The sequence below is a fragment of the Sylvia atricapilla genome, chromosome 1 (genome assembly GCF_009819655.1).
Source record: "Sylvia atricapilla isolate bSylAtr1 chromosome 1, bSylAtr1.pri, whole genome shotgun sequence".
NCBI lineage: Eukaryota > Metazoa > Chordata > Aves > Passeriformes > Sylviidae > Sylvia > Sylvia atricapilla.
The window spans coordinates 33,549,315-33,571,837 of record NC_089140.1 but is presented as its reverse complement, the minus strand read 5'-3'; the positions used below and the strand labels follow the sequence as shown (position 1 = coordinate 33,571,837).

The 22,523-nt window shown below is 36.6% G+C and overlaps 1 protein-coding gene across 2 annotated transcripts in view; it reads left to right on the top strand.

The window, feature by feature from the left end:
* Nucleotides 1-21,486, top strand: part of SKAP2 (src kinase associated phosphoprotein 2) — a 119,624-nt gene extending 98,138 nt beyond the window's left edge. For both annotated transcript variants that reach the window (XM_066319072.1, XM_066319079.1), the window contains 4 exons: nt 3,293-3,373; nt 9,974-10,086; nt 19,570-19,671; nt 20,080-21,486. In XM_066319072.1, coding sequence (XP_066175169.1) covers nt 3,293-3,373; nt 9,974-10,086; nt 19,570-19,662 — 287 coding nt within the window. In that variant the 3' untranslated portion in view covers nt 19,663-19,671; nt 20,080-21,486. The remainder of the gene's footprint in view (nt 1-3,292; nt 3,374-9,973; nt 10,087-19,569; nt 19,672-20,079) is intronic.
* Nucleotides 21,487-22,523: the final 1,037 nt, after the last annotated feature.

Genomic DNA, 22,523 nt, shown 5'->3' with positions numbered 1-22,523 from the left:
AAGGGAAAAAAATTATTGGATTCATGTAAAAAACCTCAGCATGTGTAGAATTTATTGTTTACTTTTAAAATTTTGTGGATGGTAGAATCATATGTGGTTGGGTGATTATTTTTCTGTTTTTTCTTCAAAATGCAAATTGAAAAAGTAAATTTTCAACAACCTTCATGGACTAATTGTAAAAAACCTTTAACGAATACAGTCAGTTCCTTGTTGCATTGTTACAAGAATTTTGTAGATTGTTTGCTGTTAAGGTCTGTAAGTATCAGCACAGTGCAGAACATAATCTGTATCTCAGGGGTTCTTAGGTTCTACAGCTCTGGAAGAGTTCATTGGTTTGATTAGTGTAGATTAGTCTCATTTTGACATAGTGAGAAGGCAGAAAAGAGTATTTTCTCTCTACAGTGATAGTGATGGTGCGAAAATGATGTACAGAGGAAAAACTGGAACAGGTTATTTTAAAGGTATGCATGACTTCTTATATACAGTATCTTAAAAACCCCAGAAGTATTTCTACTGTATTTTTAAATTTTATTTTTCATCTTTTGGCTCTATGCCATGTTGCAACACAAAGTTATGCATGTTGCATCAGACTGCAGCTGTAATTCCTAAGGTAATCGAGGTTGCTGTGTTTAAAGGACACCGCCTGCACATAGTCACTGCTTCAGGCCATAATACCAGAAAACATGAGTTACACACCACAGGTTCTTTTTCACTACCCTAAGCCAAGCCTACTACAACTGCTCCTCTCTGAGCACGATTGCATTAGCAAATAGTGTGAACCATTTGCAATAAATTCATAAAGCTTGATTTGTGCCAAGGACCATTGATGGTTGTTGTGCATATTTCAGAGGAGGTTTCCTTTGCAGTCATTTCAGCCTGGTACCACGGACTGAATGCCCATTAGCAGCTGGAACATGTCCAGAATGCTTCTGGAGTGCCTCTTCCAGTCTAATTGTACCTGAAACTTTGTCATCTCTGTGATAACTCTGTAGAGTAAAGCAAGGTGGGATAAATGGGGATGGTTGAGATCCAAACCAGTGTGCAAATATGGTGAGGTTTTGCTTGAATTTGGCACCTTTTGGAATTCAAAGAGCTTTGATTCAGACATTTTCATATCTTCAGGTGTAGATCTGGTCAACTCTTGTTTCTAGGAAATAAATTTTTCAGAAGAATAAATATATTTTAAATATTTTCTGTGAAATCACAATGCAGTTTACATGCATTATTCAGCTCTATCTTACAAAAAAGTCTCTTCAAACCTCTGCTGCTGCTTTACCTTAGCTGAGATACCCTCTACTGGAGTCAGTCCTCAATTTAAACTAGTCTGATGATCATGACAAGTGATAGAGTTAAAATCCATAGGACATTCAACATAGCAACTGATTTAGGTCCAAACATTCAGTAACATGTAATATCAACATCTATTTAATGAAAGAATCATATAATACTGTGTGTGTTGGATGAAGGTGTTTTTTTCTGGGAAAAGAGAGCAATTCTAGAAAATGTGACTGATCCTGGGGTACTACTCTGTGTGAGGGGTGTAACCATGCTAGGGAGCCCACAGAATGACAGTGCCTCCTAGTGCTCTGGACAGCACAGAGGGATGCATTTTTGTCATTTATACTCAACTGTGAGTTCTTAAAATACACAGACGAGCATACTTGGAAACGCATTAATGCCAAGTAGGGGAATACATTTAAACATATGAATGCAGTACATGTTTTAGAGTGTTTTGTGTGTACTACAGCTTCAGATATCTCCTGTTCTATCGCTAGGAATTTTTTTTCTTATTCTTTCCCCCCTATCTTGGCTTAAAAAATAGTTTATATTAATTTTGACCAGATTTTTAACTAGTCAAGATGCAAGAACAAAAAATCTTGCTGGCTTAGTAGGGCAGAATTTCAGAGCTCTTTGTAGAGTGGATCTTATGATGTAATTGCAATATTTGTAGGACTGTGTGTAGAGGTTAGCAACAATTATGCATACTCATTCCAACAGGTCTACTCTTGTGCTTTAAACATCTGCTTTAATGTTTGCAGGAACAGTCTTGTGGCTAGATTAAATTTTTACAAGACTAAAAATCCTTTGAACTCTTGATATAAAATTCACTCTTTGTCAAAGTGAATGGGCAATTACATAAGAGTTGCACAAAGAGGAACATTTTAAACACTGTGAGTACTTTATCTGTTGTCTGTCATTAGTAAAATATCAAAATTAGTTGCTGAAATGTGTATCTTAAAAAGAAGCTTGACTATCTGTATAAGATGTGATGAGTAGCAAAGCCAGATAGTTTAAATGTATTAAAAGTCAATTCATGTTTGAGAAGTAGGTTTATCAAGATACTATTTCCTCATTCAGTACAGCAGCCTTATCAGTTTTGATATACTGTAAATTCCAAGATAAATTCGTTTCTACTTCCTTATGAATCTAAAGATAGGATTCAGCTGAAAGTTTGTTCCCCCTTTTTTACATCATCAACAGAATTGTTGACTGGGAAATGTCAGGAGCAGATCTGGTGTCCCTGTACTGAGTGGAGTGTGGATATAGTCAAGTGAGGGTCTGGACATGAGAGAGTCCAATGTCTGTGCCAGACAGGAAGTATGGAGCTCATCTTTCGGAATTGCCTGTGGGGATTTCAGTGTTCCAAGCCTGCTATAGCCAGCAAACATGCTTTAGAGCTGATCACTGCCAGGTTTTCTCTTTTCTTGTCTCTTAAACGTGCACTAAGTCATTTGATGGAGTCTGGCTTGCTTAAAACCATGGTCAGGCACAGTGGGCAGGAGCAGTGAAGGGCATGGCATCTGTAGTGGCTGTGTTCCCATCATGCAGGTGTTGAGCTGCTGTGTCTGTAGGACAGTGTTGAAGGTAAGATGTCATCTGCTTTCATTGCATACTGCTCTCAGAGTTATCGCTTGGGCTGGGGATACTTTTTCACACCTTGGTTTCCTTTTCTGGCAAGAAATGTATGCAGCAGAAGAGGACTCTCATTCTAATTTTCTCGGAATGACAGAAAATCAGCAGAACTGCAACTCTATATGACTGCATTCAGACCAGAGGGAAAAGGGAAACAGATGTTCACAACTGAGATTTTTAAAGCAAGCTCTGGAGTGTTTGGATGGATGGCGGAAACCACAGAAATAACAATGTTCCAACTTCTGTATAAGCGCAAAATAGTAAACAAGGCTTGCAATATGGAAATATAGAGTGTGCTTTTCAGGCTGATGTGGGCTGTAATTCCTGTCAGCTGAGGTGACCCTTCAGAATTTCATTTGCAGTTATGTGTCTTTTGCAGAAGAACGTCTTTCTTCAAAAGCTAAAGTGCCAAGCAATGAGAGCAATGACAGCAATGAGGAGAAAGTTACCACTGTTTCAGGTAATTAAAATCTTTCCTCTTTATGCGTATACACTTTCTTTTTACCTTTATTTTATTTTCTCTTCCATTTGCTGTTTTAAAATAATGTTTTTATAGCTCTGTAAAGCTGTCTTTTTTACCTGGGTATGTGATGGCAGCAAAACTGCTTAAGCACCACTTAGGATGCATGAAAACCACTTGAGAAGGATTTATAAAGTAAGCCAATTTATACAAGGTATTCCTTCCTGAATTACTTTGTAATGACTCAATTAGCTTTCATTTCTGCACAAAGGAGATTTAGTTGCATAAATTAGCTTATCATCATTGAGGAAGTGTCACTGCTAAAGGACAGTTTATAGATACAACATGCAGTTGCTGTCAAACCTATAAGAATGTAATATAGACATCTGTGTATACTTTGTGCTTGAGCAGAACAGACTTCTGCCATTCAGAGACTAACAGGGGACAACAAGTTGCCCAAGGGACTGGCAATGTAGACGTCTCTGAAAAGGTCAACTTGACACAGGCTCTGACAATCGACCCAAAGCTCTGTCTTCTTTGATAAAAATCAGATAAACTTAAGACCACTAATTGATCTGCAGCCTGTTTAAATGTTGGCCATGCATATCTTCATTGCATATGATTACCAGAGAAAGCAAATGAATCGGGTAAGAAATGCCAGAGTCCAGTGACAGCAGCATAAAAATTGGAAAAGGACACAAATGCCCAGAAAGGCTGTGAAGGATATTCTCTCAGCTTTAGCTTGGCAGAGCGCCCTTGTGCTAATGATCTCTGGGAGTGGAAAAATAACTGCATGCACCATGTAAAGTCACATAGTCAGACAACTTTTCTTGATAGAAAGGTATTTCCAGTTATGCTTAAAAACAATATATTTTTGTGCTTCAAGGGCACAGACCTTTAGATAAACTATTGGTGATTTGACAGAGCAAGTAGAGAAGACTTGCCTCTTATCAGACCTTACACCTTTCTGAGATCTGCTGCATTGTAACTGTGACCTGCACTGACATGCAATCTGGCTCTCCTTCCCCCGTCGTACATAATACACATAATTCTTTCAGGGCTGTCAAGGAAGGGGTGGGCAAGAAGAGTTCCTTTAGGAAGTAGCTCTGCAGTGCTCTTCCTGTTGCAACATGTGGAGAGGAAACAGAGGCCTGATTTCCTGACCCATACAGGAAAGCCAGGAACAGGTTGCTGTGAGGAGTTTTGGGTTGTTTTTCTTGGAAAGGAAACAAGAGCCAAGCCATCAGATGCTGTTAGCATTGTGCTCTGTTAAAACGTGTAAAACAACATGACTCATTACAACCTTAATATTTAGTACTCATTTAGACATTACTGTAATTATAAGAGTATGTTGTCATAATGGAGCGTGGGGTCAATCCAATTATAAAGTTGCCAGCATCATTTTTTTTTTTTTCACTAATGTACCTTCCTGAAGTTCTAATTGGTCATACTTTTAAAAAACCAAAACCTTAGCATCTGCATTTTTGAAAAGTTGTAATTGCTATGAGAACAGCCTTATCAGTCTTATTAGTATTTGTCTAATGTCACTGAAAATACCATAGCAGTTCCCCCCAGATGGCAGGTTCATTTCAAGCAATAGTTTTGTGATCTGATCTTACACAGTTCACTATTTAACACTGGAAATTTGTTTGACTTTTAGGCCTGAGTTGAGATGAGTATTTCTGATAGGCATTACATCATAAATATCTGACATGACTTGAGGATATTTTATGATTTTCCACACAAACATCACAAGCATTCTTAAGTTTAGTTTATTGCCTAGCTTTACTAAACCTGAACTCACAGAAATATTCTGCAAATTGTCTGTGAGCTCAAGCTGATTAGTGCAAAAACAGTTTCTTTTTTTTCCTACTCTTTTCTTGCCCTAACATATTTCTACTTCAATTAACTTTCACACTCGAGTTCTTTTTATTCTGTTGGTTTTGGTGCTGACTCTTGCTGTTGGATAGTTTTGCATTAATTGCTAGTGACCTAATAATTTAAAAATACCAAAGCACTGAAGAGTTTCAGTTATATAATATGGCTTGGTGGGTCTTTTTTGTTATGATTGTCTACACATTATCATTTCCACAATCACTATTTCAGTGTCTTTTTCTTTTTTATTTTTTCTTTATCAGTGTAAATATGTTGATTTTAGGGTAACTAAGGAACAGAAGAAGGGAAGTGAAAAAGATTAAACTGAACATCTTGGAATAGATTAGAGTGTGAGTCCAAATAAATACACTACAGTTGTTTTGCCCTTATTTAATTTTTTTTTTTGTCTGGCATGTGGGATAAAGGGCAAGTAAATAAACTGGCATTTTTTTGAAGTTTAGGACATCATCAGAGCAAACAAATAACTGGATTCTTTAACAGGGCTTGCCTTGTTTGGTGATTGAGAATCAAAACTGAGAGTCTAGATCACTTGTGTAAGACACTCATTCTGGTAGCATTAATTTTGAACTTCATCTGTTCCTCCATTTTTAAGCCTTTACTATGGTAAATATGGAGCACATCATTAGCAAAAGGGGCTACAGTTTGTCTTTTTCAAATGTTTTTAAGTAATCTTCAAATCTGGTACTATTTACTTTTGAAAAATCTTACCAAGAGTTGAGGAACATGAGTCAGAATGGCAAGCCTTTAATATACTAGGCAGTGGACCACAGCTGTAAATGGAAAATATTCACATGTATTCCGTCATTTCACAAAGAATATACAAGCAGATAAAACTACTGGTTCTAAGTCGCTACCATAGTAGGGTTTGCTAACTTACCTGCAATTAGTGTTAAAATGGATGACTGAGGTAAATCAGGCACAGTCACATTTATCCTATTGTGTGGTGCATTTTCATATTTAGGTTGTAATTCACGCTTTTGTTTTGGTCAGTTTAGTGTTCTGTCAGGTTTGTGCTCAGAAATGGGAATTGCAAAAATCCTCACAAGGTAGGGGGCATAAATTAAACAACCTATAGTTAGATTGGCTTAGGCTGCAGTGGGACAGCACGCTTAAATCCCTCTGAAATATGTACAAATAATCTGTTTTTCAAGTTGTGGTTTGGTTCTTCTTTTCCGTCTGTTGTGGTTGTTAGAGTATTATTATAATCCCCCCGCCCCGAGTAATCCATGGGCATTCGTAAGTTTTAAATAGTCAAATATTTGAGATGCATGCTTGAGTGATATATTTGTCAGATTTTTTTTTTACCTGAACTGTTCACCTTTCTTTCTTCAAGCATGTGTTGTCAGATGCCAGTATTTTTCAGTGAAATAAGCAGTCTGAGACTACTGTCAGAGAGGCTGGCAGCCACTGCCTTTTGATCTGTCAAAATAACTCTGAAGTGTTTTCATCAGTATATTGAACAAAAATATCCACTGTTGCTATTGCTGTTACTGGAAAAACAGAGATGGCAGAAGTAAACCATAAGGAATTCTTTTAGGAAGAGTACTGGAAACGATGGGATAGTAGTTCATCCAGGTAGCTGTCCTGGAATGAAAGAAATATTTACTGGAGAAACAACCTATCCAAAACCCTACTCACCTAATTCTTGGTAACCTTAAAATCAGTGGGTAGGTAAAACCAAACTGCTTTCTGCCCTCAGTGACACACTTGATGTCTTATTTGTCTTTGCAGCCAAGTGACCACACCTTCAAAATGCAATACACTTCAGTTTAGCAATTCTGTCATCATAGTATTTTTAAGGCACAGGACATTTTAAAGTCATGTGCCTTAAAAACTTAAAGAGAGTGATTGTAACATCAGCAAATCAATACCTTTTGAATTTGAACTATTATGGGCATGTAAGTTCTTGATTCTCAATCCAGCTGTTTTCAGGTACTACATGTGTTTATGAAGCTTCACATTATTTCACTGCCATTTAAATACCAAATTTCTTTACTCAGACCTCCTGGTTTTATTTTATACCATTCTGCAGAATGGAATAAAGGAATTTTGTCAAGGTCTTCTCAAACTGAAAGTGACCAAAGTAAGAATGAGTGGGCTTATGTTTTGCAGAGGTTTTTGCAGCGTTTTTGGGGTATTTTTCTTTCATTCTACACCTGTGTTTGTAAGCACTATGAATCATTTTATGAAGCCTTTTTTACTTTAGGTGTATAAAGTCTGAAGTTACATTTACAATTGTCTTTTATGTATAGGTAGCTGCCCTTACAGAATGTGGATAAACTTGAGCTGCTGGTGGACATGAGAGGGGATTTCAGATTTGAAATTAACACTTCTTGAAAGACCAGCACAGTTGTTCACAAACTTGCACTGCCACTTTCTTTCCATGTTTTTTGTTTCTGGTATACTGGAGTATAGTTCTCTGAAAAATGTGGCTTTCTGATTTGAACAACCCTATCTGATGTTGAACACAAATGAGGGCACAGAGCCATGGTTCATCTTTGGTCAGTATCTTCACTGTTGAAATAAGCTTATTTTAAAATGCATCTTTCCAGTGCGTTCACATTATTAATTGAGTTGCTTTCCACTTTAAAACTTAAATAAATGCTCCTGATGAACATAAAGGGAGAGATGTCTCACACACTGTTTGATCTCTTCTGTTGCAACTCACTTTAGTGTTAACAGGAGTTACTTCAGGTACGTAAAGGTAAGAGCAGAGCTCAAAGTGGTAAAGGTCAGTGTGAAAAGTCATGATTTGTTTCAGTGATGTTCTGAAAAAATAAAAGTCCTGATTAATGTGTTTTAAACAAAATCAATAAGCCAACTGATGAAAGATTTGAGAGGTGGGGTATACCAAATACTATTATTTGTATTAATTTAGAATCTTTTTTTCCTCATGTGGACTTAGGTTATTGTTTACACACAGAGTTGAGAACTGTGATCAGTACAGTAAGAAGTGACCAAGGAGAGATTCTGATTCTGATTTATCACAAATTAATTTTGTGCTAACTTGTGTTTTGTTTGTAATTGTCCAATGCTAAATTGGTGAATAATGAGGTGAAAAACAGGAAGGGCCAAAATCTGGAGGTGCAACATTTCAAACTGATTATGCCTTCATGTTGAAATGATTATGTCTGTGCATTTTTAAATAACCAAATCTGTTATTTCTGAATGATTGTGAGCTTTCATACGGGTACCAATTGTTGCCTTTGGGATGAGGACAGATTTTGGGCCCTGGCAGCCAGAACGCCCCCTAGTGCTACACAACAAGTTGTAGCTTGTAATCACCAGTTTATGGAAAACTAAATGGTGGGTAACTGGCATAGCAGCTTTGAATTGAAGGTTGTGAATATTCAGCCTTATGACAGTATTGCCACCCAAACAAGATTGCACAGAACACAGGCTGAAATGGAGAAAGAGAAAACAAGCTCTTCTTGCTCATACAGAGAATATTAAAATTCAGATATAACTACTTGCCAAAATAGAGATGAACACAAGTTGAATACCACTATTATTTTATAGTGTGATGCTTTCTATCTCCTGATACTTGATATTTTAGAAGGATTTTTTTTTTTGTAGTAAAATGAACCAATCATGGTTAAATTGTAAACTATAAATAATGGTGTAGAGTGGTAATGACATGCAAATGTAACTGGTGTATGTTGGAATAACCAGCAAGCCTGCAGTTCAAGGATCATATAACAAAACTAGGATGACAGCCTTGATCCAGCCAGTTCAGTGATATTTATGTTATCAGAATTAGAAGATAGCTTTCCAGTGATGTAAATTATTAGTACATATACATTCTGTCTGGTTAGTGTATACATAATGTAACCGGTCATCTTAGTGGTATTGCTTACATTCTTTTTGCATTAACTCATCACACTCCATTCTCATGGAATTAAAAACAGGAAATAGTTTGCAGAGCAACAGAAGCACCCAGTGTATTTAACTGTGTGTGAGTGCTGTGTTTCAATAGATGTACTCTGTATTGTAAATGTATGACAAAGCATTTATTACTGTGTTATTGCCGTATTACAGAGCAAAGAGTGCTAAATAATCAATCAGTTAATGGTCTGTATGGCAGCTTGAACACAGCACATCCATTGTGCTTATGCTGTTAGAAGGATGAGTTTATGACTGTAGTGTAGTTGCACGTTTAGCCAGGGCTTAATGTCCTAAATTGGAGCTGACACAAATATTTTTGAAATGCAGCTTCAGCAACAGTTTCCAAGTTCTCCAATATTTCAGAAGGAAGAATCAAGGATTATCTCATAGGTTCTCAGAGAAGCTATTTAATTTTGTTGGAACAGGAGAAAGGGGGAGTGTATCACAAAATACTTTTGCTTCCTTTCACCGATCATTATTAATTATATTCTAGCAGTTTTATCAGTTTCAAGTTGGGATACATATATGGCTTGCTAGAAATATACTGGTAGAGGAAAAATAGCTGCTTTAAGTTGCAGCTTTGAAAAATGCTTTGAAAACTTGTAGCTACATGTCTCTCAGTGATGCAACTTGCCAGTGAAGGGCTTGCACATTAAACTTATTTTTCACTTGCTTTCATGGCACGAAGGAGCTGTTTCTGAAAAGAGGAATAAGAAATGTGTGCTAATAAATTGCTTTGTACTATCTGGAGATTTAAAGAGTAACTTTTGTTATCCTCAATCTTGATTGTTTTATAATTAGATGCTGTTTTCTTTGCAGATAGCGAAAATATAGATTATGCCAATTTCTATCAAGGTTTGTGGGACTGCACAGGAGATGAAAGTGATGAGTTGACATTTAAACGTGGTGACGTTATCTACATTATCAGCAAGGTATGAGACACTACTGGGGCTGCATGGTTATGAAAAGAGAGCCATGGCACAAGGGCACATTCCCACAGTTCTGTGGGGGGAAATTGGCACTCCCTTTAAGATCCTTTGTCTGCAATCAGATACTCACTGCAATTAATTATTTTGTCAAATGAACTATAATCACAATTAAAACATAGCCATGTAACAGGAATTAACTTTAAAGCATGTTTATTTACTTGTTATATCTTGGCTACCATTTGTTAACTGACTTAACAGGAGACAATGTACTTTCTGCTTGTAGAAGTTAACCTTGTAGAATTTTAAGTTATCTTGTATGTTATGTTTTTTGTTTCCTGTTTCATATTCCTGACTCTGCTGATTCTGACTTTTTTGGGATCTTGCTACAGAAGATGGTTTGTTTTTTTGAACTATGCTTTCATCTTTGTATGTATATTGTTATTGTTCTGAGAGCTCAGATTCCAAATTTGTTTGCTCTGACAGATTTGGGCATTTTTTACTACATTTCTGTTTGCAAAGCAAATGAGAAATATAATTTCTCTCATCTGAATTGGCACTAAAGAGTAAAGGCATGAAGTTTTATTTTGTTTTAATGTTGGTTAATTTTCAGATTTTTCCTTGACCTCCTCAACAAAAACAAAACCTCTGTTAAAATACATATCTCATGGTCCATTGAAGTCTACTTCTGAACAATTAATCAGAGGAAGTTTCTGTTTTCCTCACGTATTAGAAAAAAAAGCTGAGCTTCTAAAGTTCTCATTGAAAAAAAACTTCTTTTTAAAATACGTGTCGATCTAATTGCTGCTCAATACGTAAAATATTGTAGGTCACTGAAATACACAAACATACATGAAAGCTAAAGGCATCTGTTTGTCCTAGTTTCAAATTGAGTTTTGTCACAACTGCTTTAAATCTTCTGTGATACTTTTAACTACATTTCTGGATAATAAATGTAACAGCTTCTGTTTTAAATAAATTTAAGATTTATAGATAGAAGCATAGTCCTATATAAAAATATAGAAGATGTATTACTAATATTAATTTGACCATGTATGTCTTTTGAGGTATTTCATTGTCACTTAAACTAATAACTGAATTGCATTACTAAAGGCTGAATAAAGCTTGTGGATTGGGCAAACTTTCAAACAGTTATTAAGCACTGAAGAATTGTACTAATTTAAAATAACCACCTCTTCCCCCTCTCGCTCCCCCCCAAAAGCCAGTGAGTGAATGGATTCCACGAGTTTGGCCTCTTTGTGGGTTGTGCTCTTCGGGTACATTATGGGGACTATAAAATCTTAATCTTCAGCTTGTAGGTGAAAAAAATTGTTTGCTACTCCTACCCCAAAAGAGTGAGAAATTTAATTTAAAAAATGGAGCAAAATAGAAAAACAGTAGCTTAAGCTGTCCTGTGTATATCAACTGTCGTGTTGCCGTGCCGTGATTAATCCGTAATCGGTCCTTGAAGCAGGCTGGCTGCTGCTCCAGATATATAGAGCCTCTCTCTGTGGGAATGATTTCTACTCCAAAATACAGCCCAGAAAATTCAGCCCTGTTTCGCTTAAAGATTGTTACAGCTTTTTCAGAAAAATGAGTGTTGGCTGCTACTGTCAGTTTGGAATTTAGGGTCCTTGGAGGGGAAAGTGCCAGAGAATTATCTGTCTTAACCCTCCACTTGATTCAGTTTCAAGGCCTAATCATTTATGAACTCTTTGTCCAGTAAGTGAAAATATAACCAAAGGAAAAGTGAGCCTAACCATCCTGAAGTGGGTCAAGACTTTTCTTCTAAAATATTTCCTGATCCACTATATTAATACTTGGATTTTGTGGCAGTCGGCAGGAATCTTAAGCAATTTTTTTATTTTTTCACACCATCTAGTGGTTGAAAATGAGAGATGCAGGTACTGACGGGGGGGCGATGTGTATGCATCCAAAATGGTGTCATAAATTCAGCTTCAGCTGAACCTAGCTGTGGCTTTATTGCCTTTCTATCATATGTCAGCCAGGAACATTACTCTTGAAAATCACATTTTGCTGATAAGGAAGTAAGTACGGGTATAGCCATGTTATAGTAGGAAGGGTGAAGCATTAACAAAATATCGGGCATATTTGTGCAACATGTAATAGTTCTTTGTTTTACAGTGAAATATAAATGGTATAGCCTGCTCTGATGAACGTGGTAAGATAGATATTCATCTCTCCCAGCAACAGTTATGCCAAAGCATTATATTTTTACCAGCTTTTCTCATACCTGTTTAGAAATTAGGGGGAAAGCAACTATTTGTTTCCAAGAAATGAGATCATTAGTATAAGAGAAGTAATTATGAACCAGTTTAGCAAATTTGAGCATTTATAGAATTTAAATAAAGCAAGAGGAGCAATATGTTACATATAAGTTTCTAAGTAAATGTCTTTTAGACAAATGAGCATGGTTTCAGTTTGGCAGTGTTTACTTCCAGAAATAGCTAAATATTATGCAAAGACAAATCCTCAGAATTTGCTTTTACATGAGCATCAAAACTCAGTGTTATTGCAATGAGCATGAGCTCACAGTCTGTCAAGAGAGATACCTATGACCAAGTAGTGGAGTTACTGTAGAAAAGCATGTTTTTCTTGTTTTAAAGGTGTATTCAAAAACTATTCAAGCCATTTTCTAAATATTTATGTCAGTTGTGGCTTTTGTGTAGAAGCATTCCTGTGGGCTTTTACGAAAAACCCCCAAAAGCCTCACAACTTTTTTCTAGGTTTTTCTACCAAGTTTCCCTCAAAACTTGAGTTTTTGATCTGAGCAGAATTAACAGAGCTATCACAATAGTAGTGGTTAACTTTATTTAAAAACGCAGTTAACATTTCAGATTAATTGATCAATGTATCTGTACAGATATACTGTTACTATTATTTTAATTTGTAATATTCTTGACTATTCAATTGGCTTTAATCACTTAAGCTATGAATAGTGTGAACTTTCAGAAAACTATATACCCTTATTCCATTTTGTAATTAAAAAATATAGCTGAACTGATAAATAGACTTGTTAATAACATTTATTAGTTAATATTGACTGTTAGAAATGCAATACTTTGTAGACCTGTTTTCTAAAAGGATGATTGCTCTTAACTCCTGCTCATTTACGGGCTTGCCTTTGCTTTCAAGCCCACGTGATAAATGGGAAAACAGACCATAGTATAGCAATCATTTTTATAAATCTTCCATAGCTCTACTCAAGAAATCAATTTCCAGAAACAAAGATAACTGTGGATGGAAGTAGTTCTATTTTTTTCCTAAGTTTTGTATGGGCAATTTATGCAAGTGCAACACTTGTTTGTTTGCTTTAGGTGTATGTTTTGTGTTACGAAGTTCCACAGTTTCATCAGCCAAATACAAGTAATAGTGAAAATTTACCTCGATATTTTTCTGGGCACCTGCTTAGTGGGACTACTGACATTTCTTAACATTAAACTAATTTAATATACTTCTTATTTATATTTGTATTAAAATAGAAAATACTTCAAAATCAGAAATTATATCTTAAACTGGAATTCTCCTTTATCATTATTATTTCACTGCATAACAGTGCTGCTCACTCTGGTATTTATGATTCATAGAAACCTCATCTATGACAATCTTTTGCTCCAGAATTTTTTGTGAAAGTAGAGTGTTAACTTGGTGCTTAGGTTACTTTATATTCAATGGTTGTAGGTTTCATGTGTGGTAGATCTTTGTTCTTTCAATACAATAAATGTTAAAATGCTCACATCTCAACCTGTGGTTTTTGCCTAGTAAAAAGACAAACATTGAATCTCCACAGTTCAGGTTACTGCTTATAAAATAAAGGTGCAACTTAACCGTGCAGCTGTTTCAGAATCACTGTGAACATTTTGTTCACTATCTGTATAATATCAATAAAATGTATTTATTCAGTATTTTTTCCCAAAAGAGATGAAAGATATATTAAAATCCTAAGTGTTTTATTTTGTCAGGTTGTTTTCTGGGTGATCATACTGAGATCTGTGATTTCTGTTCCATGGCCATACTGCCTATGACTCTTCTATTAAATAGGGAGTACCAACAGGAGCAGATTTGCAGAGTGAAACACTTAGTGCTTGAGCCATGGTGTCCACACCATGCGTTTTCCAAGCTGTTTGATGTCCAAAGAGGTCTAGCCTGGTTTTGTGGAATAAGAATACATTAATGTTTGGAACACGTTCAAGTGCATCTTCCATTTTAGCTTCATCTGAAATAAATGTAGTGTGTGTGCTTTGAGGCTGATTGCTCTGCAAAGGGAACCAGTGGGGGGAAGGTGGGGAGCTTTAGGAGAGTCAGTTCAGTGGGATGCTCCTGATCAAATCTAAAATGCAATACTCAGTGGTACATTACATTTTTCCTGGGTTGTTTAGTTTTAATCTTTACAGGTTGGGGGTGGAACAGCAGTAAGTTCATGTTGGGAGACAACAGTGAAGGCCTTTGAACAGAAGGTTAGTTAGAACTAATGCAAAGTGACTCTAGCTCTGTTGGTTTGCGCACTGATAATATGTAAGCCTTTACGTATCAGATTAGAAAAAAAGTTGGCCACGTGTCATCTAATGGAAAATAAAATGGCCTTTCTATTGTTCCGGGGTGTTTTCTGGAGGCAGTTTTGGTTCAGAACTCCATCTGCTTACTGTGATATATATTGGAAATCTTTAATTGCTGTATATTTTCTCTCATGTCATTGTGGGAAGTAAAACCTAATAATGCAACCATACAATAAATCTGGTGCTTATATTTTTAAAGATGACCATTTTATTGCTGTCTTAAAACAACTCTACTACCTGTGAAAAAGTCTCATTCAGTTATTTAAGACATTTGTCATTCTCTGCTTTTAGAGAAAATGTGGTTCTGTGCCAAAACTGCTCCCTGGTTGATAGTGTATCATTCAACAATTACACCAAAGGAAGTTCTAAAACTTTTTAGCTAATATGAATCTCCTGGATGAATTAGAGGTGTTTTAAAATATTATTTTGCCAAAATTGAACCCTAGGATGTTCTCTGCAAAAAATTTATCCCTGGTTCTGACACATATTTAGCTTGATAGTAGAGGTTACTTATTATAATCTCAAACAAGGCTATATATATATTTTGCTTTTCAAGTTTTAAATTTTGCAGGTATTCAGCCCATAAGTTAGTATTTCTTACAATGCCACTAGAAGAAGGAAGGAGAAAAATCTTGAATTCACATACTTTGGTTGTGTTTTTTAAAATACAACTCCATATTTTTCTTCAAGGCATTGAAACACAATAATTTTCAGCAACTCTTTTTTAAAACCAAACAAATAAAAACTCCCACACCAAAAACAGGAAAAACCATACCATATGTATTCAACAATGGAGACTAATTGCACAAGAACTAGATGTTCTCAACTTTTGCTGAAGTCAGTAGAAGTTTATATGGTGCAAAGCATCTGGAGAATCTCATACAAGCAGAGGAACTGTTCTAAAGGTAGCAACTGCTTTGGAAATCCTCAAGTATAAAATTTTTCTCATTTTATATGACAAAATATCAAAATTCTCTTCTGTAGAGGACTAAAATCTTGGATATAAACAATATCTGTAGAAAACAGGGAGTGTATTGCTAATTATTGCATTTTCCACAAGTACAGAAGGTTTTATGATCAGTGTCTCATGAAGTCATGGGTACCTGACATCAGTGCAGTCAAGTGAGTGGGATGGGGACAAGGAGAAGTATTTGCTCACAGTGTGTTCAGTTGAGAGCATTTAAGGAGCCTGATGGGATTTTTTACCCCCCACTATCTAGCATGCTGTACAGAGAGTGTTTTGCCAGCATGTTAAATGTTAAATCATAACCTGTTCCTTCCTGCCCTGTGAAATTACTTCACTTTGGTTAATAAATTTCTGCTAGGGGAAAAAAAATAAAAATAATCCACTCTATGGCAGTGGAAATGCAGAAGTAGCTCAAAAAGCATTTGGTCATTTGTTAAGGTGGCTGTTTCATATTATTTGGCATAATATATTCCATTGCCCTGGTGCTTCGCTTCTGGGGGAGGGGTTGTGGTGGCCCCCTCCTCCCCCTGGCCCTGCTAACATTGCCTGGTATGGCAAATGTGCTCCCTGTCACATGGCAGAGCGTGGCCGCACACTTGTGCATTCTCCTCATTGCAGGGCGGCTGGATCTGGCCCTGCCCCCCTCTCCTATCCCTCTATTTGCCTTGGAGCAATTCATTTTGCAGTTATTGAATTTCTTTGGAGAGTTATTTTCATACAGCGAGCATCACAGCACCTCTGGATCTTGATAGCGTTTCTACATAAGGAGAAAGAAGCTTTGTGTTAGTAATTACCTAACATTGTCAGGAGCTGACTGCAGGCCTCTTTCTAGTGATAACAGAATAACCACATAATGTAGCTTTATAGCACATGATTAATAGAAAATAATTACACATCCTACAAAGGGATGCAATATTTCTTATAAATTGACTACAATGGTTTCCTGTAGATTAAAGGACTCTTCATTATTTTATCAGTCCTTCTGAAGTATAGTCGCTTGCCTATGTTAGCAGTGATATTAAGAGCTGAATGCAGTGAGGGATACCAGATGGTAAACCCAGTGGTACCTGAGATCTGAAGCTGATGCTTGCACAGTGTTTCCCAACTTTTTTATTCATATAAAACTCCTAACTGTATTCATATCCTTCTGTATATTAATCCTTATTTTCCACAAATGTGGACTGAAGACTTTTATTCTACACATCTTAAGCAGCAGTAATAGACATATGGACCTCACAACAGCAGTGTATTAATGAAATTATATTGCTGCAAAGGAGCTTATAATTGATAACATTGATAGTAACAATACATCAATTTGGATTTTATGTGTGACTTCAAGAAAGGACTAGGGGGGCTGCTTATCTGCCTCACTAGTTAAGCACTCTTTCATGTTATTGAGGATAGGAAGGAGGGGTTAGGAATTTAAAAAGAAATGTCTGTACTTCAATCAGTTTAAAAGGGAGTGCTATCTAATTATTCTAAAACCAGAAATTAAGGTTTTATGTTCTTGGTAGCCAGGTATCTGCATTATATTTTTGTTCAGACTTCTATAGACTGCAGATAGTTTAATTGGGATTCATGTTGCTCTTGAGACCCATGCAAAGAATAGTAATGTAAAGTAAAAGCTTCTGTGTTGCAATATTGTCTGTATGGTATAATGGTTGCAGTGAATCCTTAAATTAGTTTACTAGTCTGTTACATCAACATTCATTTCATCTTCTCACTTAGCTTCATGCCAGAGCAGTAAGTGGTGTATAAGTAAGTAGCAAAACCCAGAAAGTTTTCAAAACAGCAGCATGCTTTTAATTTTAATTTGAGCTATCTGAATTGTTTCTTTAAAAACAATTGTTTCTAAGTCCATGTAGTGTTGCTAAGTGGAACATTTTCAATGGATAATGTAATCCACAGGCTTTTTCTGTGCCATTTGTCATATGCAGTTTAATGACTGCTTAACTGAGCCACTTCCCTCATTTCATGTATTGTTTGTTTTTTTGGCTGATCTCTAGCAAAACTTGCTTAATCACTCTTGTCAGTTACTGTGTGAATTCCATGTAGCAGCTTAAAATCTTTTGTTGCTTTCTCTTGGAGAGATTTATTGCTGAGATTCCAGTAGTATACGTGAGTGCTGCTCCTTTCAGCAATTTCCCACTTCAGTCTTGAAATCTAGTTTGTATATTTAAACAGCGTATTGTGAGATAAAGCATAGATTTTTAAACAGGCTGATCTGGAAGATTATAAACCTCAGTGTTTCGCCTTTAAGGATTTGGGGTGTAATGTGAAGCCCCATGGGAAAGGTTATTACCTTCTGTGGAGAGCAGTGTGCACTGAAGATCAGATTCAGATACCTCCAGACATTCAAGACCAAACCCATCCCCAGCAGTCTGCTTTGCAGTGGAAGGGGGCAGAAAGTGGAATTATTTTTGCAGCTTTCTTGCTTGCATGTTCACATAATAAATGAAGTTTTTCCTGCTTTTTTTTTTTTTTGTTTGTTTTTTGTTTTCATTTTGTTTTGTTTTTTGTAGATTTCCTTTAAATCACACTTACTGCAGTATTTCATGCATAGTAGGATAGAATCTTTTAAATCACCAATTCACTGTTGAGAGAAGGTAGAAAATGTTTAATTGAAGACTAATGTTCAGCCTTCCACAATTAGAAAACATAAAACTGTGTGTGCCTGCATGCAAGTATTAAAAGAAAAAAAGGCAAAGAAGAAAGCCCACATGAAAGCAGGCCATCGGAGTTAAGCAGAGAGAGCTGAGCACACTAAGCACCTCATAGGACCCCAGAGAACTCTTGACCAGGCAAAATATGCCAGCAGCAAATCATTATAGCTCGGGCTCTAATGAAACTCCATTAACCCTCAAGCTCCACTTGGCTATTTATAACCAAAAAACTTTACCTACAATTCAAAATAGTAGCTTCATCTCAGTAGCACCACTAATTCAAAATCCTAGAGCCTTTTGCTCTTCTCATAAGAAGAGCACTGTAGCAAGAAACAGATGTTGCTTATCAGAGATATCTGTGTATTTTGTACATTTGTTCCAAAGTAATTTCTGTCTTACTAATAATTTAGTTTTGAGTACGGTCTCTGTTTTAATAATGCTTCATTTGTAACTCAATATATGTGTGTGTGCAATTCCAGCTGTTACAATTTATTGAGCCATTGTTAGGATTGATCTTAAAATATCTCACAGGAAAAAAGTAAATTATATACCACAATATACAATAATTACATATCAGTATTACATTATTTTATTTTTACAATAATTATAAACCACAATACCACAATACTCTTACATGGTACTGCCTTTGGAAGACATTATTTCTTTAAACTATTATAATTCATTTTGTTTCATATTTAACTGACTAAGCCTAAACATATTTGAAACAGGAGTACATTAGTCATCTGTCAGGAATATGAGATCTGCTGTAGAATTTTCTGCAAGCCTAAAGCAATAGTAGACTTTGTCCATCTAAAGATATTACGTATTAGATATATAGTGTTCCCTTCACATTTGAGCAAAATAGTTTTTAAAATAAGTTGATGGTAAGTTTCTTAAGAGTTTAGCTTGTGATACTAAAAGAATCCCTGTTGATTGTTATATGTCAACATTGTGCTTTTAGTTACAAAGACAAGGTTTTTGTATTTTTGATGAACAGAGGATAAGGAGGTAGTGTAGGTGTTAGAGAATTGTTTTAGTAGGTGTTAGAGAATTGTGGCCATAATTAAAAATTTTCTTGAGTATGTGTGGCCTTTTTAAAATTTAGCTTCTGCCTTTGCCTAACTGCATGTGAACGCCTATAACAAAAAGATAAAATGTTTTAATTTTCAGTTGAAATGATTATAACTGTATATAAGAGAAAGCATCCATAAGGAGTTGCATACAAAACTCTATTGCATTTATATCAGACTAAAGGTTAATACTGCGTATTGTTTTCAATTAGGAGTACGATAGATTTGGCTGGTGGGTAGGAGAAATGAACGGAACCATTGGCTTGGTGCCTAAAGCCTACATAATGGAGATGTATGATATTTGAGAGGCCTGGGTAAGTACATTTTAATCCAATCTTCTGTAATGGCTTATATGTTCCCTTGTTCTCTGTTTCATAAGTATGTCTTTCCTGGAACCTTTGTAGGAGTCCTGTTAACATAAAGATTATGGCAAAATATATTGAAGGTTCAATTAAAGTACTTTTTTTTTTCTGGGATTCTATATGAAATATTAAACCACAAGGTAAAAAAGATGATATATTTAATAACCGTTCATTTTCCAGATTTTTTAAAAAATAAAATTGGTGTTGTTTCTATTTAGTTTTGTTACTTTAGTAATACGTATATATATCTATCTGTGCAGAAAACTGTGCAAGGGGATGGATATTTGGACTGGGTTTGATATGCATGTTTGAGGTTTTTTTGGTTAATGATGAACTTTCAATTTCCCTCTCCCTAATCAGGAGAAATCTGTGCTTGAAATGAAGAGTGGTGTGCAGCTGCAGTTTACAGACCGAGCCTCGGGAAGAAGATTCCGCTGTACACATTTTGCGGTTTCAGCGAACATAGTCAGATCATTGCCTTGTGTATATTAAACATTATAAACTGTAATTGATCATAACTTTACGGAAATGTTCTTCTTAGCCACTTTTTATAGAATTGCAATAAATGGTAATTAACATATGGGGCACAAGCAGCCATATAGTGCCTGTTGCTCTTTTTTTAACGTTAGCAGCACTCTGTACAGCCATAGCTTTGTGTTCTCTCAGGGAATTTTGCTCTTTTCTTGCTCTGCAGATTCAGAAAAATTAAGGGTAAATTATTACTCAATTGATATGGGCATTAACTTTTTGATGCTCACTGTACATCTTGTACAGTTTCATCAGAAAGTAGAAGGTAGTTTATGTATAATATTTCAAGTCTTCAGGGTATGTTCAAATGTTTTTAAGTTATGCTTTAGCCAGTGAATTATTTTTCTCATATATTTAGTATTGTATTATTAAATACAATTTTTTTGACATGCAATGAAGACTTAATTCTTTTGCTGGTGTAATAAATGTGTGGTAATACTGCCCTGGTACCATTCTAGCTTGGACATGGTAATTCTGTGAAAATTTCTGAAAATACATTAAATTAAATTTTTGTGAAGTGAACTCAAGCTAAATTGCAGGTAAAAATATTTTTTTTCTGTGGTAGTGTGAAATATTTTATCTGCACATCACCGATACTTTTGCAGAGTTACATCTGGATACCTTGCTGGTTTGTGGAATTCTCACACAGGTTGTGCAACAGAGATCTTCACCTTCACCCTTTGTGGATTAGCATCAACTCCCTGCATTCTTGGGTCAAAGCCAGAACTTGGTGGCTAATCAAAAGCATTGATTGAAACATAAAAAAGTACACTAAAGGACTTGTGAACAAGCGGTTGGGCAAGTCAGAGTTAATACTTTACATACTCTTCTTTTGGAGATGTGCTTTACCATTAGCATGCAAGATCAACTTTTTTGGGTCCTCCCAGACTGTTGATTTGTGAGACCTTTTAATCCGCCCACGAGGCAAGTCCGGCCAGCCGTGAGCTGCCGAGCCTGTGCACGTCCCCGTGTAGCTGCTTGTGCTGTTTGTGCTTCAGGCGGAGCCCGGGAACACTGCGGGTTAAAAGGAAACGCCAGTCTGAACTCGGGATTTGGGTCCTTTCAGTAAACGAAGATGTTGTGCTCTGCCTTAGCTAATGGATGGTATTTGCTGGTACGCTGAATTCTAATAGGCGTCAAACGGGACGGAGTTTTGTTGTAATTTTTTAAAGAGATAGTCATTGGAATTGATTCTGTGCCTTATCAGCGAAGCATTAAAATGATAGATTATAGTCTTCAGATCTTTTACTACTTTAATTTGTCAAGCGTACTGGTGGATTGTGTACAGAATGTGAAGCGTTAATAGCGGGGCTGGAAGCGCTCCTTCTCCCTTGTTAACATGGCAGCGCCATAAATCTGCCCACCGGAATGGCTCTTTATTAATCACAGAATTCCGAGTCCCACCACCACCACCGTCGCCGTGCAGTTTTTCGGGGACGGGCCCTCCCCGGCCGCTGAGGCGCTGCCCGGGCCCGGCGGGGCCTTGCGCTGCGCGGCCGCGGCGCTGGGTGGCAGCACATTTTCGTGGGACGGGCGGAGGCGGGGGCGGATCCCGCTCCCGTCCCTGTCCCCTTCCCCCTCCGTGGCTGTCCCGCGCCTTTTCTGCCGTTTTTCCAGGAGAGGGAGTCCTTACCCAAGCGATGAGGGGCAGAGCTGCCCGCCGCGGCCTCGCTCCTGGGTGGTGACAGCCGGAGACATCAAGTGGCTTTTGTCTGTAGTTCTCTCTTAGGGCTTCCCCCTTCTTAGTACTGATTGCTAGGGGAGAGTAAATAAACTGCCTTAAATTCAAAACGTGAAAGACGTCCTGAAACTCACTGGTAGTGTCTCAGAATAAACCAGCCATGGGCCGCGGATGAATGGTTTACTGTAAATCTGTGTGAATACCATCACCTTTTTTGGATAAGAAAATCTCAATACAACTTAAATGAAACTCGGGTAGAAGATGCTAATAGCCTAATTTTCTTTGTTCCCTTAGATTGTGCTTGCCTTTCTGTGAACGGTGAGAGAGCAGATCTTTAGAAGGTGATTGTAACTCTCACATTGTACAGCGTTCTACTTGATTATTTGCTGTGTTCTGGATTTGTATGGTACTGCCATTAGATCTTATAATAATGTTCTACTCTGCAAATTTTTAAGGTTCAAATAAAGTTTAATTGTTTGCAAACTGTTATGATGCTAATAATTCAACAGCCTGCTGTGTTACTAATGAAATTACTTTGTTATGATTAATTTGGAAAATAGTGTGTTGATTGTAGTAATTAAGCACAACAAGGTGA